Here is a 27,308-nt window from a genome sequence, read left to right on the forward strand (position 1 = left end):
ATCCTCTGCTCACGACTGCAGCAGATCCCCCCGTCACCCGCAGGCATTCGCTCCATAACACGCACAGACATTTCCCCTTACTTTCTAGGAGGAAAAAAGTGAGTGTTATGGTGCAAAAAATACGGTAATCTAAAAGCGGCAACTCTATAAAAACAATATTCAAATAAAGCAATTTAACAAAAAAAATTTAAATTAGAAATCTTCATGTGGTGCCAGAAAACCGTCAGAGCATATTTCTGGGGAGAACATTCTAAGCTGAGTCACCACCTCTGAAAATGCTTTGTCCCCCAAGAGTTACACACCACATGTCGGATGTTGGAAGAACCTAAACAAGGGGCCTCAGATGAGGACAATCTCAAAGTGTGGGCAGGGAATAAACAATATTTCAGGCAGCCTGGGCTCAATCCATTAAGGGTTTTAAAGATCAAGACTCTGCACTTGGAACTGCACCCCAAAACAGACTAGGAGCCAGCACAGTTATCAAAACACCAGCACAACATGATCATGATGTCCAGTCTCACTTAGCAGTCTAACAGCCATATTATCAACTAAAGTCAACCATTGTTTTGCGTGGGGGTTATGTACCTGGCTGCCATGCATGTCAGCGGAGTGGGCATAAGCCCACTCAGTACTGCTATGCCCCCTTTTCTGGACACTTCCTGAGTTGCGGTGATGTGTGCAGTTGCAGCTGCACACATACAGTAATCTAAAGGTTACCAGAGCAACAGCTGGAAAATCAGGCTAAGCTGGTAAAAGGGGATTCATGCCACAGTGGAAACTTGCACCTCTAGTGACAGAGACTGTGGAAGGAGCATCCTCATACTGCAAACCTGTTCCTTCAGAGGGACTACAACCCCATCCAGAATGGGGGGGGGGACATTTGAATACACAAACATGCTACAGAAAGCCCCTCTGTCTTATATGAATGGAGACTTGGTTTGTTGGCCCTCATACAGTCCGTTACTGTACTCAAGCACCAATGTAGCACTTATACTGATGGCATCTCAGCCCAAATCTCTGGGTGACCTAACTCAGTGGTTTCATGGTAGGTAATAAAAAAGCAAGGAACAAGACTTAGTCCCATGGAACACCACAGTATAAATGTTGTTGAGCTGATCAGTGGTCCCCCAGCGTCATCATCTGAAATTGCCTATTCAGGTGGGAACTGTAAAATTATACCTCCAGTTCTCAATCCAGATAGCCTAGCCAGAAGGATATCATGGTCCACTCCATAGCACTGGTGGAGGAAGAGGAGTGCGGGGGGAGCGCACTGCCCCCAGCAGCACAATCCCGGTGGGGTGCCATCATGGCTGCCCCCCCGCCTGCACTGGGCGCCACACCTCCGGGATGCGCGCCAGCCCCGCCCCCGTTTGCTCTTCGCCCCACCCCCACCCCGGTGCCAAAGCATGAAGCTCCGCCACTGCTCCATAGTATGAAAAGTCATTGAGAAGTCCAGGGGAATCCCTCTCCTGGCACTGGTCATGGGTCAGGGTGACCAAAGTTGTTTCTGTACCAAATACAGAATCTACTTATATTCCACAGTGCCCAATGGAACTGCTGTTTAGCACTGGGGATATTGAGTGCAAAACTCAACATGCCTCCCTTTTTATTATCATTCTTTTCAAAGTAAGTAGGTTCCCTCTTCTATTTATTCTGATCCCAGGTCAAGGGCAAGAGCCAGTCACTTCTGGAGCAATGACAGTTTTAAGATGCAACACCTGCTTTATCCCATTAGCAAGCTGGGATTCCAAGCTTTCTAATAGGATAAAGCCGTTGTATTTGGCAGTGCACGGGAGATCAGACCTTACATTTAGGTGCCCTTCTCTATCAGGAATTTGGCTGCATTATTTTCTAGAGTTTTTCAGCCCAATGTTTTCTCACATACAAGCTCAGTGGGGGAAAACATGGGACCTTGATTTTTATTTTCAACACACACACCTCACTATCCAGGCAAACTAGAGGCATTACCACAATTCAAGAGCTCAGGCAAAATAACGCAAGGAGAACACAGATCAATGCCAGGGAGGGGTGTGATCTGGGGAGAATCCTGAAGGCCAGATAAAAAGGTCTGTAATGCAACTGGCCCCTGAGCCTAAGAATTCCCTCCAATGGTTTAATGAATCTCAGGGCACAACTCTTTGTTATAGAAGACTCCTAGTGAAAATGGCATTCTGTGTCAAGTCTATTTCCCATTAATTTTTCTTCTCCCTATGCCATGATAGGATGCTGTACATATTTGGTTGGCAGTGGTGCAGAAGCACATGATGCCATGAAAATCTGACATATATACATAACAAAGACATGATACAAAATGAGAGAACGCTTAACATGTGGATTTCATTTTCAATAACAACCCTGTGTCTCCCTGCAATACAGTCCTACCCAAGCATATACTATATGAAGTCATAGAGAGGCACACAGCTGTAGTAGCAATGAATTCATCAAACTCCCCTACAAATGCTTTCTTGGGCATGGTTCCTTCCCTCTACACCAGAGCTCACAAAACTGCAGCAAAAGCCCAGTGTGAGCAAGAGCTATTCTTTGCTTGTTTATTCGTTAAGACTTCATATCCCATGCTTCACCCTAAGGTCACAGGCTTGTTGCAACATTAAATCACATAAATCTAAACAAATAACATAAACAAAATTAAATCACTAAAACGTCTAGAACCAGTACCCAATGCTCATAATATTTATCATCTCTGAATAACAATATAAATTAACACATACAACTAATGCATAAAGACTCAGTGAAATAATGGTGTTTTCTGCCTGCCTGATCTCAGCAGAAAGCTCATTGGAAAGCTGTAGCCCAGTTCCACTTAATTGGATCTCCCTTGATGATAGTACAGCTAATAGCACTTCCGCAGCCGAGCTGGGATCATGGGCAGGATAGTATTGGGAGAGGCGTGCTTTCATATAATCAGATGTCTGTTCCCCCGCACCAAGCCTTTTAGGGTTTTATATATCAGAGTCAACATCTTGAATGGGACTCGGTGACAGTGTTCCATGCTCCCATTTGTTGGTACCCATGCTGCATCATCTTTGAACCATCTTCAGGATGCACACAGAGTGCAATACAGTAATATAATAATAATAATAATAATAATAATAATAATAATAATAATAATAATAATAATTTATTATTTATACCCCGCCCATCTGGCTGGGTTTCCCCAGCCATTCTGAGCGGCCTCCAGAAGAGTATTAAAATACTGTGATACATCAAACATTAAAAGCTTCCCTAAACAGGGCTGCCTTCAGATGTCTTCTAAAAGTCTGGTAGTTGTTGTTCTCTTTGACATCTGGTGGGAGGGGTTGTAGTCAATACAGTAGTCAATGTAGGTGTGGGTTACTGTGGCCAGGCTTCACCTGTACATGGTGAAGCAGGTGCAACTGGCAACAGGCATTTCATGCCCCTGCAACTACCTCAGCCTTCAGAGGAAAGACAGAATAGGAGTATCCTCAGACTCTGTATCTGATCCTCTGGGGACAGTCTAACACCATCCCAAACAAACAACGAGTGCCCTGTCCCGTATCAAATATAAGTATGCCTTTAGTTACTTACCAAAATTTTGATAAGTTGTTTCTCATCACAGTTCTCATCTATAACATCTAAGTTCAGTTTTTCTTTGTATTTCTAACATGGGGGGGAAAGCAAATAAAACCATTGAGTTCAGTTGATCTCACACAAATGTCCAAACTTCATTTTTGTACAAAAATGTCCAAACTACATTTTTGAACTCACACTCACCAATATGGTCTGAATTTCAGCCGCTGTTGCCTTTGTCTGATACATCAGCATTTCCTGAGCAATGTCTTTTCTGTTTTCAAGCTTATTCATTTTGTCATAGGTGTCGGTATTTAAAACAGACCATCCCAGGAACTGTGTAAGCATCTGAAACGGAGTAAATAAATATAAACATTTAGGTATTTCCATCTGCTCTGCACAGCTGGGAAGGCACACACACTGTGATAATGCAAAACACCTGTCTTTTATAGACACGTCTTCCACTAGCACTTGAGCATCACTAATTAGTGAACAAGTTATTTATCCACTACTTTGGATCAAACCCATAGGGATTATCATTTATAGAAAATTATTACTTTTTATAGGAAATTTCTGTTGATAAAAGCAACAGTGACATCCAAGTCCTCACACTTACTATGACAATATATTAGATGCTCAGGATAGGTTGTATACATACCAACTACTTTCCCAAGATACTGAAGTGTAGTGTAAGATGTTAGTATTTTGTTTTTAAATTTCCAATTATGGTAAAATACCCTCCCTCCAGTGTCTGATTTTAGCCTGACAATGTCAAGCAACTTGGAGCGTACTTCAGTAAGCTGTTCATCATGCTCGTCAAAGGGTTTGCCATCTTTCCTGTTGTAAAATGTAGCTACACCAACAATTTCTTCCTTCTTGTTGACAATAGGTAAAGATAAGACATTTTTAATAATCCACCCTGTCTCATCGAAAGCTTCTTTCTGCAGAAGAGAAAAAGAAAAGAAATTACATTACCACACACGTATTAAAGCACTATAATGCCTGTGTGAACACAATGGATGGATAGATCAGTCGACTTTCATCCCCTGTCAGTTTTGCATGTCGGGTGCCCTGTTTTTTTGCAAATTAAACACACACACAGAGAGAAAATTGACATTGAGATGTTTTTATTACTTGCAGCTCTGGACTCCTTTGGGTGAAAGATATAAATTTAATCAATCAATAAATGTACACGGCACACTTTTTACTGTGCTATTCAATGCATTTTACCTTAAAATACTATTTCTTCTGGGCAATTATAAACACATAAGATACATGTTTTAGATCTGATTGGTTGCTACATTCCAACCCACATGTAATCTAAGACTGGCAAATTAGGTAAATTCACTTTAAAAAGCAGACCAAGAATTGTCTCATCCATCTCTAGTGCTGATGTATTATCTTAGCATTATTTACTTCTTAATGCAATAAACAAAAAGACACTACCTGAAAAGTGAAGTATTCATCTGCTGGTGCATTCATCATATTACAAATCTGGAGAGAGATGGAGAGAAATACAATAAAAAGAAGTTGTGTCATTTAAATGTCAGATGTCAGCTGTTACAGGAGACAGGCCAAGTAGAGCATTTTTGCTTGTATCTTCTTGGGGGCACTTCTAGATGATGCTTCTACAGAGTGGGGGCTCCTGCTGTTATGGCTACAGACCTCTTCACATACACTGAGCCTGGGTAAAGTAAACCTAAAGTAAATACCAGCTATAATCTAAACTTTGGGTGAAATTTGTGCAAGGAAATCAGGATGAATGCCAAATAAGGAGGTCACCTGGAGGAGCCCTTACACATATATTTAGATTATTGTGAAACATACTGATATAAAGATTTAAACAAAATACACCTATACATATGGAACTGCATAAAAAAACCCCCCTGAAACTTACAAATCCATTTTCAGCAACGTAAGTTGGCAATCCGCTAGCAAGACACCAGTGATCTGGAGGAGGTGATCTTTGAAGAAGAGAATGAGATAAAATTGAGCACTTCCAAACCCAGTACCAGATCTACAAACTGAAAGGTGACCAGTGACACCCATTAAGCTCTTCAGACTGGTGTTGGTGTGGGTGGGTGGGCTTTAGAGGTTTTTTTAAAAAAATTGTTGTGGGTAATGAATCCGAGCGTTTGGGAGCAAGATTGGCATTAATAAAAATATATGGAAAGCGCCCCCTCACATATTCTTGTTCTCAGGTTTGTCTCAAATAATTACATCCTCTGTGTATTCTGGTCTGTCTATCCCACCCCTCTACCCTTATCACCAAGAGAGAAGCTGCTCTCGTGGTCAATGTCAAAGAGAGAGAAAAGGCGCCTTGTTTCATTTAAACAGAAACACCAGAAAGGTATTGCATGGTGCCCACAGCTGCCCTCACCTCAATCCCCCTCCCCAGATCTTAGGGCAAAAGCAGGCACTGAAAGGAAGAAACATCTTGGACTCTGGCTGGACCCCTAGTCTCTTCCCACTTCCCTCCCTTCCTTAAGTGGATGTTGCATAACCATCATCACCATCATCAACATCCTTACTATTTTCCCAGACCTGGGGCACAAAGAGCAGCAGCAGCAGTAGATATCTCTCCTTTTGCCTCGTCTCCATCCACCATGCAAAGCCTCACTGACAGTCTTCTTTGCTACAGAGACTACTCTGACTTGCAAATGAAGGACGGAACACCATTGCGGGCCATAGACAGCCACACCACATTGGCAACAGGACAACACAGCATGGCCCACCATAGCAGAACCAAGCTAGGGTGGGATGCTGTTTTGCCACCCCACTAGCCTGCCACCCAGAGCAAGTACCCCCACGTGCTCCCACTCCCACGCAATCTGGGCCTGTTCCAAACACACTCTACTAATTACTATCTAACAAACTGGCAGGAAACACTCACGGAATGACTTTGATTTCTTCTTTTCCATGTAAGATGTAATCAATAATCTTATAAAAGTTGACTTCCTAAATGCAAGGGGAGAAAGAAATGTAAGAATCTGTCAATAGTATCCAGAAGGCTGTGATTTGGAGAGATGAAAGAATTGTACTCACTCGGCCATCAGGTGTTTTTGGTCCTTTGTAAGGCTCTGCTTCTCCCAGTTTAATTGGCCATTCATCATAGAATTCCTGGGAATAGTAATAGATGAATTAGCAAAATGTCCCTGAAAAATGGCACCAAGGATTGGGGCGGGGCACAAGAGTTCATCTCTGATCTTGTGGCCAGTTAGGCTGCTTCAGTCCTGCTGAAGTGGATTCGATTTAAATAGACTCACCATACACAAGATCATATAGCCTTCCTGTAGTGGCAGCAGCAACAATTAGGAAGTGGGGAGGGAAACAAAAGACATTTCGAGGAGGGGCATGCTTGTTTCACATTTATGAAAGAGAAATAATGCTCCCATCCAAAACATATTTTAGCCGAAGTAGTAACTCCTCTTGATTTCTGACAGTTAACTTTCAAGTAAGCATGCTTAAGACCACAGCTATATTTTAATGATGATTCAGTTACAATTTGTCTGTGCCTTTCCTTCAAGTAAAGACAAGTGTGACAAGTGGGGGGCAAGGCAAGCTGCCTCTTCTCTGGCACCACCTCATTAGTCTTTTGTAAAAGTATAGTTAGGTTAATTAGTTATAATAAATAGTAGTGACCTTCTCTTTGGTCATGTCCAGCAGACCAACAGAATATCTTTCACAGTTTAAGTATATTCGAATGGTGTACAGTGCTTTGTGAAACTGTCGCTCAATATCTGTAAGTTCTTCAAATACTTTGTTGGCAGACCACAAAAGCATCTATTTAAGAGAGAGAGAGAGAGAGAGGGAGAAATGAGGAAACATTTAAAACTCTGACTGATGCAGGCCGAAGCATAAACGACAACACTGGCAAATCATGAGGAAATGTGTCACAATCAGTACATACTTTTGCATTTTGGGGCACATTATGAAAGCATAAGCAGCAGCAAGAAAAATAAGTAACGGGACTTTCACTGACTTCACATTTAATTAAGTAAGATGTAATACTTTACCTGACTTTTTCTGGATTCAATATTGTACAAGTATGCCGTGTGATACTGCTTTACAGCAAGTGCAAGGAAATTAATGTATTTGTTAAATAGCTGCAAAGGAAAAAGAGAGAGAATAGCAATTATCATGGGCATGGTCCAAACAAAGTTAAGTGCTTCAAGTTCCACTTATTTCAGTGAGACACTTAAGCAGAAAGATGTCTTACTGCTACTGAAGTCAATGGGCCTTCACAGCGCTTTGGTGGGATTGTGGCTCATAATGGTTGTTGTAGTTACTTGCACCGCACTCTTCCTTGGAAAGGCAAACAGCTTACACAAGACTCTAACTTTCTCCTGTCCAGATCTTTACTCACTAAGGCTGAAATCCTATATCCCCTTACCTGGAAGTAAACCTCACCGAACTCAGTGGGACTTACTTCTGAGTCGACATGCATAAGTTCCAACAATGCTATAATTTCCAGTGAGTTAGTTGTAGCAAAAAATGGAGAGGTTCTTGTGGCACTTTACAAACAATCAAATTTACTGCATAAGCTTTGATGACAATATTATCCGATGCGTTTAATCTGTGTTGACTGTTTATATATATATATATATATATATATATATATATATATATATATATATATATTCATGATTGTAGAGACAAATTACAACCAGTGAGATCAGAGAGAAATTAAACGCAACCAAGTACAAAAAGTTATAATGACATAAAGTCATAATAGTGACTATTCACAGAACAGTATTGCTGGTAATGCAAACACTTGGCATTGGAAAGTTAATTAACACCTGTAGTGGGATAAAAACCCATTATCCCAGTTCTGGCCACAAGGGATAGAACTGAATTTATGGATTTATTTTCTTTTTATTTATTTTATTACATTTCTATGCCACCTTTATCTGCCAAGGTTCTCCTCCTCCCCATTTCATCCTCACAACGAGCCTGTGAGGTAAGTTAGGCTAAGACATGATGACTGGCCCAATGGTCACCCAGTGAGCTTCATGACTGAGTCGTGTTCCAAGACTCTAACGCAGGCATAGGCAAACTCAGGCCTCCAGAGGTTTTGGGACTACAGCTCCCATCATCTCTAGCTAACAGGACCAGTAGTCAGGGATGATGGGAACTGTAGTCTCAAAAACATCTGGAGGGCTGAGTTTGCCTATGCCTGCTTTAACCATTACTTCACACTGGCTCACAAACTGTAATTCAGCTGTTTCCTGCTGTAGAAATTCCTTTGTTAAATAATTGCTACTTTAAAGTCAGCAGCAGAGTGTCCTGGAAGGCTGACATGTTTTGCTACTGATTTCTGGATATTGCCCTTTCTCATGTCAGATTAGCATCCATTTAGAAAATACAGTAGAATGCTACATTTTTCAGGTGACCTCAGGCCCATAGCTGTCAATGTTTCCCTTTTTTAAAAAGGAAATTCCCTTATTCCAAATAGGATTCCTCGCAAGAAAAGGGAAAAGTTGACAGCTATGCTCAGGCCACTCAGTGAACCCAACTTGTTACTTCTTGTTGCTCTACAGACCACAGCATTCTTCATGTCAGTACTTACATCTTCGTCTTCTTTAGAGAATTCAGGGGCATTTTGCTTGTTAAGAACCATGAACACAGCGAGAACCTCTTTCCCAGACACTATTGGAGCTGCAAGCATGTTGACGGTTGTATAGCCGGTTTGTTTATCCACAAAGTCGGAGAAATGATTATTCTGAAACAAATGGGACCAGTTCATTAGCCTTTCAAATATTATCAGCAATTCATTTGTCACTTTTGATTTGCAAAGGACTATACAATCTTTGGGACGTGGGTGGCGCTGTGGGTTAAACACAGAGCCTAGGACTTGCCGTTCAGAAGGTTAGCAGTTCAAATCCCCACGACGGGGTGAGCTCCCATTGCTCGGTCCCTGCTCCTGCCAACCTAGCAGTTCGAAAGCACATCAAAGTGCAAGTAGATAAATAGGTACCGCTCCAGTGGGAAGGTAAACGGCGTTTCTGTGTGCTGCTCTGGTTCGCCAGAAGCAGCTTAGTCATGCTGGCCACATGACCCGGAGGCTGTCTGCAGACAAACGCCGGCTCCCTCGGCCAATAAAGCGAGATGAGCACCGCAACCCCAGAGTCGGTCACTACTGGACCTAATGGTCAGGGGTCCTTTACCTTTACCTTATACAATCTTCATTGTGCTTAGTTTCACATTTATTCTTTCGGAATGGAGAACTCAGCCAGAGTAACTATCATATTGAACAGTGACACCTTTAGAAAAGTTCTAGAACTCAACTGGCTCAAGAGGAAGGTCTTCAATATGTTGTTGGACCACTTTCCCATAATTTCTGATTGTTGGCCATGCTGATAGGAGCTGTAGTCCCAACATTTGGAAATTACCATGTTGGCTATTCCTGCCATAAAATCATACTGACAAAGGACCCTCGGCATGGATGCTGAAATCGCCCAGAACAATGAGTATCTGGGAAATAACAGAAACAGCAACAGACATCAATTACACCAAAACTTGTTGAATTAATGGCTCTGGAATAAACAATCCCAGGAAGAGTCAATTAAATGAACCAGACAATCCATACAAACACAGATAGCTTCTCATTCAACATAATGGAGATATTGCAGAAATGTTCTCTTGCTGCAGAAAAATATGCTTGTTCTCATGAGAAGCAGAATGATGTGAAATGATCTACATTCCATCTCTATAGGTTTTGCAACACACATATTACACTCAAATTCTACACAGAATCATAGAATTGTAGAGCACCCTGAGGGTCATCGGGTCGAAACCCTTGCAATGCACAAATCTCAAAGTATCCATGATATGGCACATTTTAAATAGGATAGGATGCTGAAAATGATAGTATTTATCCAAAAATTCTGTGCATTAGAACACAAATGAATCCATTTCTTTTTCATACAGAGGGCATGTTCTGAGTATGACTTAGTTGGATATCACTAACTAAAATTAATTTTGATCACAATAAAGTTACTAGAAGATTTGCCATGTCAGTAACTGCTACCTGACCTAGAGGAGACTGAGTATTCATTAAAGTGGATAAAGAAACTTATTTAAATAAAATTCAAGATACAATCAATAAGCTCTTAACAGCAGAGGAAAAGGTAATGGCTACAATCTTCTAGATGGGGCTCATGAACAGCAATAGCAGGCAGGCATACAGAGAGCATGAGCCAAAAACAGCCGTGCATTTTTTTCCTGACATCCTTTAAAGCAGAGCTTTCCAAACTTTGTGTTGCAACACAATAGTGTGTCGGCTGCAGTCTGTAGGCCTGTCGTGCGAACTTTCCCTGCGCTCGGTTTGCTAGTAAAACTGAATTACTGTGTTGTGAAATGATGCATGTCTAAAAAGTGTGTCACCAATGTGAAAAGTTGGGAAAGCTCTGCTTCAAAACCTTGCCATGTTGGAACTGTGCCCTGAATTTTCACAATGCCTTCGGTCCATTGACATTATTGCCATACCCTTCCATGTGCTGTTTGTGAAGCAGAAATAGTGGCAGGCTTGAAATACCTCCTTTAAAGCCATCTGTTTAAGCAGACTTTCCCTGGCTCATAAGATTCATCACACTGTTCTGTTATTCATTTATATTTAATTGAAAGTTTTATTGATAGATTTTCTGTTTTTACAGATCTATTGCTATGTAATTTTGGTTATAGTATTGTGTTTATATTTTTTCTTTTCTTTTGAAAATGATCTTATGGTGTTTTATGTAAATCACTTACTTATATAAAGCAGTATAAATGTTAAAATAATAATAGTAATAATACACTTCTCGCTCCACAGGAGAGTGTGTGTCAGCAAAGGATGTTCATTTAGATTTCTGGTACAGTATAGTATCTTTGTGTCAGCAAGCTCCTTAGTACAAACAGTTTGTACTTACACTTCAGAGTGAAAATCTTTTCATCAGTTGTTGATCAGTTTTCTCAACAATTTGGACAGTTTAATGAAATTCTGTGAATGTTGCTTTCTAAAATAGCCAACTAAGAGTTGTTGTTTTTTAATTTCAGTTGCCCCGTTATGGAGATCTAGAGGATCTTGCATTCAAATAGCAATCAATGTTTTGCCCTCTAACAGGCTGTATATTACTGTAATTCCTACCCTGCAATGATTAGCCTGGATAAGATCTCTTCCATGGTATAGTCTGAAGGCACAGGAGGCCACCATCTTACTGAAGCTAAGCAGGTCTGGATCTTGTCCATGTCTGGATGGAAACCACATGAATGCTAACTTGGTTTCCATGATGGAAGAACAGCAGGATATAAATGTAAGAAAATCTGGCTGCCTTCTCCTTCTAAACTGGTGTCTAGGTGGAGGAGAGAGTAGGGGCAGAGGAGAAATTAAATTCCATAAGTGTTTTAAGCCAAATCTGACAAATTTGCACTCTCCAAAACAATATGCAAACTAAAACATAGCTATCCTTCCAAATTTGCATTCATCCAACTATTGTGATGGAATCCCCCAACCAAACGTTTACAGAAATGCATATGTTTTGGAAATGTGTGCATAAAAATGGACATTTATGAAAATAACATACAAAGATGCATTATACTAGGGGGAATTGCCTGCAAAAATGTGCATACTAGTCCAAACTGCCAATAAAAATGTGTTTATCAAGAGAAATTTGCACTGATATGCTGGTGAATTTTCACGAGGACTTAAAAAAATAATAATCACAAATTGCTGCAAAATGTGGAGAACTGAATTTAAGACAGGGAAAATATGAAACAGAGAGTACTGAAATGAACAGATCCTTCCATCCCAAGGAGAGAAACCTTGCAAAGATGACTTGGTAGGAAGGTGGTGAGAGATTAGCCTATTATCTAGGAGAGAACACCAAATGCCTAGGAACTGTATACAGCATTATTACTGCTTTCCCATGCATTTGGGAGCCATCAGAGTTTCTGTGACTTCGGCACCCATTAAACCAATCATCTCTTACCTCACACAGGTCACATGTTGAAACTACCAGACTTAAGCAGCCCTGGAACTTGCAATAAGTCAAGAATGACTGTGGGCGTATAAAGGTAAAGGTAAAGGGACCCCTGATCATTAGGTCCAGTAGTGACCGACTCTGGGGTTGCGGCGCTCATCTCGCATAACTGGCTGAGGGAGCCGGCGTACAGCTTCCGGGTCATGTGGCCAGCATGACTAAGCTGCTTCTGGCGAACCAGAGCAGCACACGGAAATGCCGTTTACCTTCCCGCCTGAGCGATACCTATTTATCTACTTGCACTTCGTGCTTTCGAACTGCTAGGTTGGCAGGAGCAGGGACCGAGCAACAGGAGCTCACCCCGTCACAGGGATTCGAACCGCTGACCTTCTGATCGGCAAGTCCTAGGCTCTGTGGTTTAACCCACAGCGCCACCTGCGTCCCTTAGTAGGAGTTATGTGTACCTTATTTTCAGTTTGCCATTGTTTGTATAATAAATTGCTTCATCGGCAAACAAAGGAAGTTAATAATTAATTCTGTGATATAACACATAAAATAACCATGACACGGAAGAGTGAATCAGTTCTGTTTGAACTCATGAGGCCAGATTCAACTAACAAGTCCCACTAGGTACAATGAGGCTTTCCCTGCTCTCCATCCCCCCGTCACCCAATAGACCAGGCATAGGCAAAATCGGCCATCCAGATGTTTTGGGACTACAACTCCCATCATCCCTGACAACTGGTCCTGTTAGCTAGGGATGATGGGAGTTGCAGTCCCAAAACATCTGGAGGGCTGAGTTTGCTTATGCCTGCAATAGACTCTAGGAGAGTCAGGAGAACCCCGGAACAGCTTACAGGGAGAGGAGAGGGACAAGTCGAAATGCTTGTGCTGGTGGAACAATTGCCATAAGAAAACACTTTATTCTAGAGATCAAATACATTTTAAGCCAACATGTTTGAATAATAATAATAATGATAACAGCCCCCTTAAACTAAGTTGGACTTGCTTCTGAATAGACATGTATAGGATTACACTGTATGCTTGATACACTTAATGCTGGTAGCTTCATCTGCAATTCCAAGTATATCTTATGTGAAACCTGACAGTAAGAGCAAAATGGCTTCTTCTGATGACTTTTGGCAGAAATCTGTAGAGACCTAATTACTGCTTGTGTGACATATGTAACCAGAGGGGATCTGGGAAGTTTTGTACAGCTTCAAAAGTGTAGAAAACCCTTATGAGACTAAAGATCCCTCTAATCTAGCATTCTTCCAGTGAAAAGTTAGCATAAGATATGCATTTGTTTCTGAAGTGGTTGTTTATTTCCTGACACCAAGGACAAGAGGATGAAAAGTAAATAAGGACACAGCATGTGCTGCTTGGTTCAAACCAGCATGAGTTCTCAAGAGTAAAACGGCAAAACCTCGGGAGATTTCCCCAAAACTGTTTCTGTCTTTTAGCTCTAGAAAACCATGCTATTTTCCTGTTCTCTGGCCAAACTCAACCTGAACAAACTATGCTTTTCAGCTCCCATTCTGCAATTAAGTGTTACATTATGCATCATTTATATTGTGTTTTGGATAAAGACAAGTCTACTGGTCCATTAAGAAAACATATTTTTCTTCATCATTAACTTAATCATTAACTAACATCATTAACTAACAGGCTATACAGGAACATAGAAGGAGAGGGATATCTCTTTGCTTCTTACAATACTATAAACAATATATTTGGAAGAGCACCGCCAACACAAGCGGTTTGACAAGGTGTCAGCACTAAATGCCTTGCTAATGCTCTGCATATTTTACATAGTTTATTTCTTGGCTGAAGCATGAACAGTTAGCAGGCTTCCAGAATTGCTGTTCTTGGGTGGGATTCAATCACCTACAGAAAAAATTAGGATCCACAATTAAAATTGATTTGGGGCTTTTGCACAAAACACACACATCCCCTTTTTTGCTATAAGGAAAGCAATGGGGAAAGTGTGGGATAAGATTGATTTGATGCAACGTCGTCTAGCCTCTCAGAGTGAACACTCATTAATTAACCAGTGTCATCTAATATCCCTGAAACAAATCAGGATAAATGCTCAACAAGCAGATTGTCTGGAAAAATTCCTAAAGCAAAACATTCCATGGAATCCTGCAGCTGGACTAGTCTTTGTCACCTGACTTTTGCCCATAGTGGGCACAAGTTCTTTGCATTACCTTTATGCAACATTAATGAAACATGTAAACAATGTCCCTATCACATGACATGCAATTCCAATGTATTTTCTTTAGCAATTCTGACCAACAACTGTAGCCTTCCCTGCTTTAGTAAAGCCACCATCCTATGCTTGGCAAGATGACTTTGAAGGTGGTATGTACTCTGATTCTATGTGCAACGTGATCTAGCTATTCTAGCTGAACCCCCTGCAATGCAGAAATATGCAGCTGTGCTTTACAGGGATCAAACTTGCAACCTTGCTATTATCAGCACCTCACTCTAACCAACTGAGCTATGAGGAAGCAGGTAATTCCCACACAGACTAGCAAAACCAGCATAAGCATCACAACAGCCTTAGTACAAAGTCAGAAATAAAAGCTACCACCCTCAAGATAAAAACAGCCATATCCTTTTTGACGTACTTCAGGTTTCACTTATGGGCTTGGCATTGCACAACTGTTGTTAGGAAACTTGTGTCAGGAAGGCACCCTCATTCCATGTATATAGTGTCAACATTTGGAGTAAAAAGTAAACAGGAAAAAAACCTGTAAAATATTTTAAATAAATTACAACGGTCTGCAACATAACTCCTGAACTGATATTTACCACGGTATATCAATGAACAAGCAACAAGCATTTCAGTGAGGATGCAAAACCCATGCCAACTTCACAATGCTCCAGCTATTGGGTTGTCATTGCAAGCCACCCTAAATAATTCTGTTGCTTTTCACACTGAAGCATATTAAAGCAACTTACAAGATACAAAATCACAAGAAATATTAAAATAAAATAGAAGTAAACCAAAGATTAAAAAGCAATAAAAAAACCCCACCTAAAGCGCTCATCCAAAAATATATTCAAAAGAACATACAATCAAAACAATCCCTACCGGCAGGCAGGCAATTTAAACAAAAACAAAAACACAACACACAAGGGGAAAGGAACAGGGAGGGAAGAGGATAGGAGAGTAAAAATAAAAATAAAATTCAGGCTTTATATGTAAAAAACCAACACTTTGAATTGAGCAAGTAAATTAACTGGTAGCCAGTATAGTCATGCCAAGGTTTGTGTTACATGTTCAAGCCATCTTGCCCCGCTAAGCAATCTGATTTCTAACTTCTGTACCAGTTGCTGTTTCTGAACAGTCTTCAAAGGCAGCTCCATGTATAACATACCCTCCAACATTTCTCCAATGAAAATAGGGACGTTCCATTCCATAATGATAATTTTACTATTTAAACCCCACACGTGTTACTTGGTTGCCCCAGACACTCTGGGCGGCTTCCAAAATACATAAAAAACATAATAAAACATTAAACATTATAAAAAGAACCTTTCCTATACAAGGAACTGCAGTAATCTAATTTAGAAGTTCTGTGATTTGACACTAAGAAGCTGCTGAATAGTGTTGAAGTAAATGCAATACTTGTGATAAAGCAGGGACATGTTTATAATGAAACAATCAAATGACCCAAATAGTGACGATGGAGGTCACATGGCTGACAGCTATGTAATCATGACTGATCTAGAGAGTTCTAGTCTCACTTCTGCCATTTACTCACCAGGTGGCCTTAAACAAACTACTGTACTCATTTATTGCATTCTGAGGCATTTGTTTTTAGGGCAGGAACTGCTCAAACTACGTACTTCCACACCACTTAGAATGTCTCTTTTCATCCTGATACTGAATGCAAAGTTCTTTGAATGCTCTAAATTTTTATAGACATGTTATTTCTTGGTGATGTTGATGGTGATCGCAGCCTAGCCCCCTTTAGATCAGATTCCACCAGGGAATTCTGATTGCCTTCACAACTTCTGTGACCGCTTCATTCAATCAGTCTCACAGCAGACTGAACAAAATTACTGGTACTTGCCCTGAGGCTTTGCTTTGCATTTCTGCATGTTACTGTTCTGTGCTTGTCTCCTTTCAACCAGGAAGCACACCCTGATCAGTGACTGATGCAGAAACATAGGGACAAGGATTGTCAGAGATTGTGGGTATTTTTTACTCTAAAAGTAAATCGTTTTGGCCGAATGCAAGTGGTGTGATTTAGTTTAAACCCAGAGCACATATGCACACAGAAACACTCCTCATCTCAGCTATCAGGAATTTGAGGAATACTGTACAAATAAATCAGTTTTTTTATTATTGGTCCAACATCAGAGATTTGGATCATCTCCTTGATCTCACAGCAGGTTTGCAGATCACGGGATCCTACCACTACATTATTTTCATTCATTCATTCATTCATTCATTCACTCACTTACTCACTCACTCAAGTGTATGTCACTTTGTATGTCACTTTTCCACAAAAACAAATCATGCTCAAAGCAGCTTACAATGAAGAAAACAGGAATACATTTCAAACAAACACTGCAAAAACATTTTCATAATAACATAGCAAAACCAGGGGTGGACCTTGGTCTTCCATATTTTCAGCGGCACCCTGTGCAAGGACCCACCACATCTCTTTCTGCTCAGTTCACTACTTCATAGTTGCAGCACTCTGCAGCACCCCCTAGCCTCGGCCCAGTGTGGCAGAACTGGTTGTGCTGCGCTAAATCAGTCACTGGCAAAACAATAGCAAATATAAAAACATACTCCCTCCCCCCCAAAAAAAATCACATTTCAGTACTATAAATGCAAGAAGATTACAAAACATGCAACATCCAATTGTTGTCTAGTCATTTACTTGTGTCTGACTCTTCGTGACCCCATGGACCAGAGCACGCCAGGCACTCCTGTCTTCCACTGCCTCCCGCAGTTTGGTCAAACTCATGCTGGTAGCTTCAAGAACAGTGTCCAACCATCTAGTCCTCTGTCGTCCCCTTCTCCTTGTGCCCTCCATCTTTCCCAACATCAGGGTCTTTTCCAGGGAGTCTTCTCTTCTCATGAGGTGGCCAAAGTACTGGAGCCTCAGCTTCAGGATCTGTCCTTCCAGTGAGCACTCAGGGCTGATTTCCTTAAGAATGGATCGGTTTGATCTTCTTGCAGTCCATGGGACTCTCAAGAGTCTCCTCCAGCACCATAATTCAAAAGCATCAATTCTTCTGCGATCAGCCTTCTTTATGGTCCAGCTCCCACTTCCATACATCACTACTGGGGAAACCATACCTTTAACTATACGGAGCAACATCCAATAGCAAAGCAACAAGGAAGCTTCACAGTTTCACCTAAGTCCTAGAAACACCCCTCCATTATGTTGATCACAGGCAAGGCCAGCACCAGGTTTAAGCAGGCCTGCAGCATAGTTATGGCTACCGATGGCCTCCCTGGCATAGTACCACTTTTAAGCACTCTACTGAGGCCTCATGACAGCAGCACGACAGCAGACCTTGGCAGTCATGCTGGCACACTTCCAATGGGAGCCAATCAGTTGCTTGGCACTAGTCGTCGTTGAGTGGCTACCATTTAAAATTTCCCAAAATGCAGTGTCCCATAGTGTCTTATGTAGTAAAATCCAGCCAGTGGAGGATTAGTGGTAGCATCATCAGAGGAGACCTGATAGGTGGTGCTCACCATGAGGGAAGGAGGCAGGGTGGGATCCAACAGCTGTCATATGCCAAGGGCTGACACCACATCTGCTCTTTGGTTTTCGAGATGACGCAGTTGCTCTAATATTGGAGCAGGCATAAATCCCTCCTCCTTCACTAAGCTTACCAACCCTGACCTTGTTCATTGGAAACTCCCTTCCCAACACGGTTCTCTTAATCTTAGCCTTCTAGGTGCCGAAGATCAGCTTAAGTTTCACCCTTCTGCATCAGATAGACCTCCACTGTATTACTGTGATAAATAGGGAAGCGACAACCCTTTCTCTCCCCAGCAGCCAAACGCTGGAATGGAAGTGCCGATCTCTAAGCCACATCATTGACTTAAGTATCTAAAAGAATTTATAAACCATTTAATATTTTTTAAAAATCTCCAAGTGGTTTGCAATATTTTAAATATAGATATCATTAAAAGAAAAATACAACCTAAAATCAATTAAACAGCAGTATAAAAAAGCAAATAAAACATAGGGCTTTACAAGATGTCTGAGACAAATATAAGTCTTTACAAGATGTCTGAGGCAATTGATGGTTGCTGCTTCCAAGGTATGACAGGGACATCAGCATAAAATATGTATTTAGGTCATCACCGTGTGATACTCTGAAGGGTATGGTGCCATGAGTAGAATTTCCGCAGATAATCTAAATTATCTTACAGGTTTGTTCTGAGGCAGGTGGTCCTTCAGGTACTACTATACTAATTTCACTGGATTTACCATATTTCACTGCGTAATGGTCGCATTTTTTCTGCCGATTTTACCTTTCCAAAAAGGGGTGTGTGACCATTATGCAGTGAATTACCGGATGGAGGAAGGGACCACAGGCGGTTCAGTGGAGGTGGTTGCTCACCTGCTGCTTCTCCTTCATGGCTGGGGTATCCTGCAGCACGAGCTGCAGCTTACCCCTGCAGCTATTATGCGGGGAATGCTCTGGGGCCTTTTTCGGGGTCTGAAAATGGGGGGAGGGACTACTACACAGTGGCAACCAGTATGTGGTGAAATACGGTGTATATATTGTTACACGCCACCCCCAATCTCTGCCAAGTGGTGACAAAATTCCAGGGAGTTCCCAGGGCTTACAAAGGGCTGTATTTCCTTTTGGACAATTAGGCACAGCAGAGGCTGTGGTGTCTTTATGAAATATGGTTTATAAACACATATTTACAACCTGAGTCTAGACTCTAGATGGAGAGAGTTCCCAGCATTCACCTCACAAGAAAGTCCTTTATTGCTCTCCTAAGTGCAACCAGCTTGAACCTACAAGCAGAGGTATCAGCCATGCTGCCTGGGCCTCATTGTTATGGCTTGTTCTCCTCAGCATGGCGCTCTGCCCACATTTACCCTCCCAGAACCACTTGCAGAAACAACTGCTAGCCTTTCCGCTTACAGCATCACCCACTATAACCCTGGCAACTTCTCAGGGAGACTTATGTTTTGCAGCTGGTTTCCATTATCAAACAAACCAGGCCATTATCAAGCAATAGATTCTAACAAAATTTCAGAATAAATTAATTTCTTGATTAAAAGATTAAAGATGAAAAATACTAACCCACATATTGTTAACCTCATAACAGATTATGCATTAATACAGAGAAACATTCCTGGTATGCATATATACAACTTCCTTACTTCATTTCTCCTTGACTGAAGTATAGGTCAGGATTAGCATCTCCAGAAGGAGAGAGAGAAAGAAAAGGCTCTTTAACACTTATTATATTAATTTGTTTACATATATGCAGATATAATAACTTCTCATGACTTCCTACTGAGGCTGAAACCTGAAAGGAAGACAGGATATATTGGGGCAGATTTAAAAAACAACAACAACAACAACTAGGCATTAGGGATGGGGAAGAAATTTGATTCAGTTTGCAGTTAAAGGCGAATCTGTCAAATTTGCACTTTCTGAAACAATATGAGAACCAAAGCACAGACATCTTTCAAAATTCACACTTATCCAGAATTTGCTGTGCAGTTCTCCAGCCAAAGAATATACACATTTATTAGGGGAAAGTGTGCATAAAAATGAATACATTAGTGAAAATAAGACTCAAACATGCATTATTTTAGGAGGAATTGCTTGCAAAAATGTGTTTATTAGTCAAAACTGAACAGGGAAAATAATTTTATACCCTGCCCATCTGGCTGGGCTTCCCCAGCCACTCTGGGCGGCTTCCAAAAAATATTAAAATACTGTGATACATCAAACATTAAAAGCCTCCCTAAATAGGGCTGCCTTCAGATGTCTTCTAAAAGTCTGGTAGTTGTTGTTCTCTTTGACATCTGGTGGGAGGGCATTCCACACGGAGGGCGCCACTACCGAGAAGGCCCTCTGTCTGGTTCCCTGTAACTTGGCTTCTCGCAGTGAGGGAACTGCCAGAAGGCCCTCGGTGCTGGCCCTCAGTGTCCGGGTAGAACAATGGGGGTGGAGACGCTCCTTCAGGTATACTGGACCGAGGCCGTTTAGGGCTTTAAAGGTCAGCACCAACACTTTGAATTGTGCTCAGAAACGTACTGGGAGCCAATGTAGGTCTTTCAAGACCGGTGTTATATGGTCTCGGCGGCCGCTCCCAGTCACCAGTCTGGCTGCTGCGTTCTGGATTAGTTGTAGTTTCCGGGTCCCCTTCAAAGGTAGCCCCACGTAGAGCGCATTGCAGTAGTCCAAGCGGGAGATAACCAGAGCATGCACCACTCTGGCGAGGCAGTCTGCAGGCAGATAGGGTCTCAGCCTGCGTGCCAGATGGAGCTGGTACACAGCTGCCCTGGACACGGATTTAACCTGTGCCTCCATGGACAGCTGTGAGTCCAAAATGACTCCCAGGCTGCGCACCTGGTCCTTCAGGGGCACAGTTACCCCATTCAGGACCAGGGAATCCTCCACACCTGCCCGCCTCCTGTCCCCCAGAAACAGTACTTCTGTCTTGTCAGGATTCAATCTCAATCGAAAAGTGTTTACGAGGAGAAATTTGCACTAAAATGTTGATGAATTTTCAAGAGGACTGCTGCAGAAATGTGCAGACCTGAATTTAAAATCAGAAAAATGAAAAACAGGGAAAACTGAAATCGACAGATCCTTCCATCCCTGCTAGGCATTGAAGGTATCCACATTCATGGACAAATTCATGCTTCTTTTCCTTTCTTCTTTTCTTTATTTCTAACTAGAAATTACAAAAACTGTACATATTTTGAGAAACCATACCACAATCTCTACTGAGGTCCCATTACTTGAGTGGCTGCTTGCAGGTTAATATAATGTCTGGATATTTGCATGCTATCACCAGCTAGAAGATACTTGTATTTAAATGGTACTCAACAACCTATATTCTTTCAATAGTCCTGGTGTGAAGGTACTAGGATAACATTATCTGCAGCCAAGGACTATTCCAATAGAAATGAAAAACAACTAATTGAACAACTCATTTGTCCCATTTGACTAACCATTTGTTAGGTCAGTGGGCATGGTTGCTTTATTCTTGCCTGATACTATTAAATCCAGGATTAAACACTATTAGCTCCTGTGATCAACAGCGCTCTCTCTCTCTTACTAATCCCTGTTGGGGGAAGGGAACAGATGCTGTTTCTAAGCTACCGTATTTTTTGCTCTATAAGACTCACTTTTTCCCTCCTAAAAAGTAAGGGGAAATGTGTGTGCGTCTTATGGAGCAAAAGCAGGCTGTGCAGCTATCCCAGAAGCCAGAACAGCAAAAGGGATTGCTGCTTTCGCTGCACAGCGATCCCTCTTGCTGTTCTGGCTTCTGAAATTCAGAATATTTTTTTCTTGTTTTCCTCCTCCAAAAACTAGGTGCATCTTATGGTCTGGTGCGTCTTATAGAGCGAAAAATACGGTAACTGATGAAGGTCTAGATCTTCCCCTCTCCTTTAACCCTCTGAACCATTAGTCAGGCCAAGGTGCTTCCTCACATTTACTGGTAACTGTCCAATATTTAGGGAGATAATCTCAGGATAAAGGAGTATCCCCAGTTTTTAAAAATGGATATTTCAACCCACTTGGCAAATTCTATTGATATTTTGTTTTCCGTTAGAGTTCCTGCCTTTATCTTGACATGGGTCTATCAAGCTTTCATTCTAGATGTTTGGTATAGAATCTCCACACCTTGTTCACTTGCATTTTCCTGGAGGTCCACACTCTGCTATCAGCTGTTTGTAAACCTATTTTTCCCCAGCGTTTCTTCCATATTTTTTTCTTACCAGAGGAAGTCCAATGTTTTTGATTAGATTAGCACAATCTTCACAGATACACATGCCTTTAGTGCTACCCTTCTGTCTATTTGAAGAGGTCATTAGTCATTAGTTTAAGGTAGAAAGTGGTCTTGACATATCGGGCAAGTAAACCTATTCACCTTAATCTTTGCAGTGGTCACAATTCTATAGCCCTGCTCTTTTTTATTTTAAATCCATCTTTTAATTAGTGCTAAAATGCTTTTCTTCCTATTTTTTAAAATATTTTATTTAAATATTATTTACTAATATTAAAATATTAGCAAAATACTGCTTAAATGAAAGCTATTGTTGCATAGCAATCTCCAAGCAGTGCGAGATTTCCTTCAGAATGAGCTACAACAGAGACTGTGGTGTCTTTATGATATATGGTTTATTTACAGTGCTTTTTTCTAAAAAAAATGTTTAGGGGTAATCTCATTTTGACTCAAGAAAATCACCATTTTATAGTTCAAATCGGGGAAAATAAATACAGTGGTACCTCGGGTTAAGTACTTAATTCGTTCTGGAGGTCTGTACTTAACCTGAAACTGTTCTTAACCTGAAGCACCACTTTAGCTAATGGGGCCGCCGCGCCGCCGGAGCACGATTTCTGTTTGCAACCTGAAGCAAAGTTCTTAACCTGAAGCACTATTTCTGGGTTAGCAGAGTCTGTAACCTGAAGCGTATGTAACCTGAAGCTTATGTAACCTGAAGCGTATGTAACCCGAAGTACCACTGTACAGTAAATGGCCAAAAGTACAAAGATTCACAAAATGTTTAGGGGTATGCATACCCCTGGATCCCCCCAGAAAAAGCACTGCACATGTATACAACCTGTGTCTACAATAGAGGGTGTCACAGCATTAACACCCCACGAGGGTCTCGCTTCCCCCATAACTGCAGCCTTGTATTCGAACAGAAATGGCTCTCTCTGCCTGCTTCCCAACCCAGTTTATTTTACATCTTCTAGCTCACCTCAATCCAAATTTTCAACTCTCTATCTTTCTAACTACCCACCCGTTTGCCGTATCACACAGAACCCCTTCCTTTGTTTCCTTAATGGCCCATTACCCAAGCTATCACCTCACCAGGAAACCAGTGTGGCTATTCCAAGAATTAGAAGGAGGCCCAGGCATTCAGCCCCATTGTTGTTGTTGTTTAGTCGTTTAGTCGTGTCCGACTCTTCGTGACCCCATGGACCAGAGAACGCCAGGCACCTCTGTCCTCCACTGCCTCCCGCAGTTTGGTCAAACTCATGCTGGTAACCTCGAAAACACTATCCAACCATCTCGTCCTCTGCCGCCCCCTTCTCCTTGTGCCCTCCATCTTTCCCAACATCAGGGTCTTCTCCAGGAAGTCTTCTCTTCTCATGAGGTGGCCAAAGTATTGGAGTCTCAGCTTCAGGATCTGTCCTTCCAGTGAGCACTCAGGGTTGATTTCCTTCAGTATGGAGAGGTTTGATCTTCTTGCAGTCCATGGGACTCTCAAGAGTCTCCTCCAGCACCATAATTCAAAAGCATCAATTCTTCGGCGATCAGCCTTCTATTCAGCCCCATAAAACTCACTAAAAAAACCTTTCCAGTCACCAGCATTTCAGCAGTGCCCCACGTCGAACATTTCCAATCAACCTTTATGATCCACCAGAAACATTAAACTGTTTGAAGAAGAAACCTAGGAGTAGTAATGGGAGACCAGTCTTAAATGAATAACCACTTAGAGCTAATGAAAGAATTGTGTGTGTGTTTTAAGGATCACTCAGAATGTTCCAAGTGGTCTCTCAGGTAAATAGGACCTTTGCCTAACCTACCAGAGTTAGCTATTCAAGCTAACTTGTGTGGATGGAACATAGCAGGGGGAGCATGCAGGGGAAAGTGCAATATCCCCCTATAATATAATCACTTGCAGCTTACAAAGTAAGGGCAATGATTTATTAGCCCAAGGAGCCGCCCGTCTGGAAGCAGCCCATGCCTCTTAAAAGCTGCATGATAGGTGCAAACACAGGATGTGCAGTTTTCGGTGCCAGGAAACACTGCCTAATAGTCATTAGTTTCAGGTAGAAAGTAGAAAAGGTTAGAAATCCTGTGCTTATTAAGCAAAGCCAGAATGGTTTGAGACTCATATCAAAAGTATATTACAGTATTGGATTTACATGAAATGAAAGGATAAAACTGGCAACAGCAAATCTTAAAAACAAATTCATTCTCTTGATTGTTTATCCCCAGGAAGTCAAAATAGCACTATCCATCCACAATATAGAGGAACAAGGAGGCTCTGCAGAATCCCAACGTTTTCAGAAATAGGAAAATAATTATATAACCACCTAAAAGCGGGGGGCAGGGCAGATCCCCCAAAGCAGCCTAATGGAGACTAGGCATGCTCAGTGGCCACAGACTATTTTGAAAATGGGAGAATGGGAATGGAATATGGCTAACTGATTGGCTATGACACTGAACAAGAGCTCTCCACACCTGTAAATACCATAAAACACCGCTAAACAATGTTTTACGTAACCGTTTTTCTATTTTATGGGTCTCCTTGCATTTTAATGACACTGTAAGCCGCTCTAAGCACAACAGGATGAATATGTTTCTTTTTAAAAAAACAACAACTAAATAGATGAATAATTATTTAACCCTAAAGGTGTCATTTCAAGTAGATATTTCCTTTTTATACATTCCTTTTAAAACCATCTAAGCAGTGCTATTTTTCTAGAAAAAGAGGTGCTGGAACTCACCATGAATACCTCTCTTGTTCTCTTATAATGCCAAGGCAACCACCTGAGAAGTGACAGAAGTTCTGGCTGGAAAAAAGCCCTGTATCTAAGTAATGCTGTGTATCACTTGAAATTCCTGTGGTTCAATCCTGACATAATGTCAGCTTCTTCCAGTGCCCTGTCTTCTAAGGTAACATGGGTGGCCATTGGGCAAAGGACCTTTTCAATCATGCTGCTGTCCCTTCATATTTACCTCAGGGAGGTTTGCCTGCTTTTGTGTCTTTATCTACCTTTATATTTTCTCGGGTCCTTTAAAATATTCTCAGAATGGATTTTATCTTGCTGCAGCTTGAATCAGGTTCCTTAATATATTAGTTTTAATGTTTGAAATGTTTATTAGTATTCTATAGCTGCCCTGCAGAAATAGGGAAGTGGGGCATGTGAAATTATTTAAATAGCTGAGCTTTTCATTTGCTTGTTTTCAAGGCCAGAAAAATGGCATGGAGGAAGGGAACCATACTGAAAAGAACTGTGGCCTTTAAAATGTTTACGCTATAATAAATGATGTATCTTTGCTGTTTCACATTTCATGTAACAGTCGCAATAGGAATGCATGCACTCTGTGTGTCTTTCTCTGTGTGTATAGTGAGAAATGGCAATACATTGTTTGTTTCCTTGCTTATTTTTTTTTCTGAGCAGCGCATATTCCAGAAGGTTCCATTAGGCTATCTTCCATACACAAACACCCTAAAACTCTTGCCCCAAATATTAACTTAAAATTCCTTAAAGTAATTTCTTAAAACGGGGAAATTACAAAGTGGTAGCCATGCTAGTCTGTTGCTACAAAAGCAGCAAAAAAATGCTGTGGTATCTGCCATATAATGCTGTGGTATCATGCCTCTGACGAGATTATCTTTCCCTCACAAAAGTTTAGGCCTCAATATCTATGTTAGTCTTTATCAGTCTTCCTCAACCCCATGCTCTCATTATGTTTTGGACTACAACTCCCAGCCCACTCCTGGTTGGGGATGATGGGAAATGTAGTCCAAAGCATGGCATGCACCAAATTAGAGAAGGCTAATCTTAAAGGGGGACGCAGGTGGTGCTGTGGGTTAAAGCCTCAGCGCCTAGGACTTGCCGATCGAAAGGTCGGCGGTTCGAATCCCTGCGGCGGGGTGCGCTCCCGCTGCTCGGTCCCAGCGCCTGCCAACCTAGCAGTTCGAAAGCACCTCCGGGTGCAAGTAGATAAATAGGGACCGCTTACCAGCGGGAAGGTAAACGGCGTTTCCGTGTGCGGCTCTGGCTCGCCAGATGCAGCTTTGTCACGCTGGCCACGTGACCCGGAAGTGTCTCCGGACAGCGCTGGCCCCTGGCCTCTTGAGTGAGATGGGCTCACAACCCCAGAGTCTGTCAAGACTGGCCCGTACGGGCAGGGGTACCTTTACCTTTTAATCTTAAAGGAGCCACAAGTCTCTTTGTAAACGACAACCGAATTCAAACTGATAAAATAGTTGCAAGTTCTAAAATGACTATCTTGAAAAGGACAGAACATTTCAGGAATATTTTCCCACTGTGTTTTTTTCTTCTTTTCAACAGGAGAAATCATTCTAGAAAAAATTAGCATAGTCTCTTGTTAACTCTGACAGAGAAGAAAATGATCACAAGTGTGGCAACCAATATTTAGAAACATAGGCCTAGGAATGCCTCATAAATGAACTTTTACTCTTATCCTGGTACCAGTTCACACCTCTGGTTTGCTGTTAGTTTTGTTAGATAAATGAGAAGAGGAATAGGTTGTGGGCAACAGATCCAGACCTTTCAGCTGGCCTTCTGACAAGGTCAGTTGCCCTGGCAACCTCTCACCTCTGTGGGAGCTGATGAGTAGCAAACAAAAGTGGCCCCTCAGGGAATTGCTCCTGCTTCAGAGACCACTAGTTGCAAGCTTCTCATTTGAAAGAAGAAAGAAATAAGTTGGGCAAAAGTACTGAAAGTGATTGGTGACATATAGAATTTACTGCAGTGGCAATACTGTTCTCTCCAAGGATTTCATCAATGGCATTAATTAGGGTTGCCATATTCCCAAATATAGGTTTCCCCCGACATTTTGCC

The 27,308-nt window shown here is 41.6% G+C and overlaps 1 protein-coding gene across 4 annotated transcripts in view; it reads right to left on the minus strand.

Moving 5' to 3' along the window:
* PDE6C (phosphodiesterase 6C) overlaps positions 1-27,308 on the minus strand; it is a 41,428-nt gene that overhangs the window by 10,280 nt on the left and 3,840 nt on the right. For all 4 annotated transcript variants that reach the window (XM_083740867.1, XM_083740866.1, XM_083740869.1 and 1 more), the window contains exons 2-11: positions 9,119-9,271; positions 7,566-7,655; positions 7,192-7,332; positions 6,595-6,669; positions 6,443-6,507; positions 5,447-5,513; positions 4,996-5,043; positions 4,341-4,490; positions 3,754-3,897; positions 3,568-3,639 (exon numbers count right to left, since the gene is read on the minus strand). In XM_083740867.1, the coding sequence (XP_083596993.1) occupies positions 3,568-3,639; positions 3,754-3,897; positions 4,341-4,490; positions 4,996-5,043; positions 5,447-5,513; positions 6,443-6,507; positions 6,595-6,669; positions 7,192-7,332; positions 7,566-7,655; positions 9,119-9,271 (1,005 nt within the window). The remainder of the gene's footprint in view (positions 1-3,567; positions 3,640-3,753; positions 3,898-4,340; positions 4,491-4,995; positions 5,044-5,446; positions 5,514-6,442; positions 6,508-6,594; positions 6,670-7,191; positions 7,333-7,565; positions 7,656-9,118; positions 9,272-27,308) is intronic.

Source organism: Podarcis gaigeae (assembly GCF_964106915.1).
Source record: "Podarcis gaigeae genome assembly, chromosome: 5".
NCBI lineage: Eukaryota > Metazoa > Chordata > Lepidosauria > Squamata > Lacertidae > Podarcis > Podarcis gaigeae.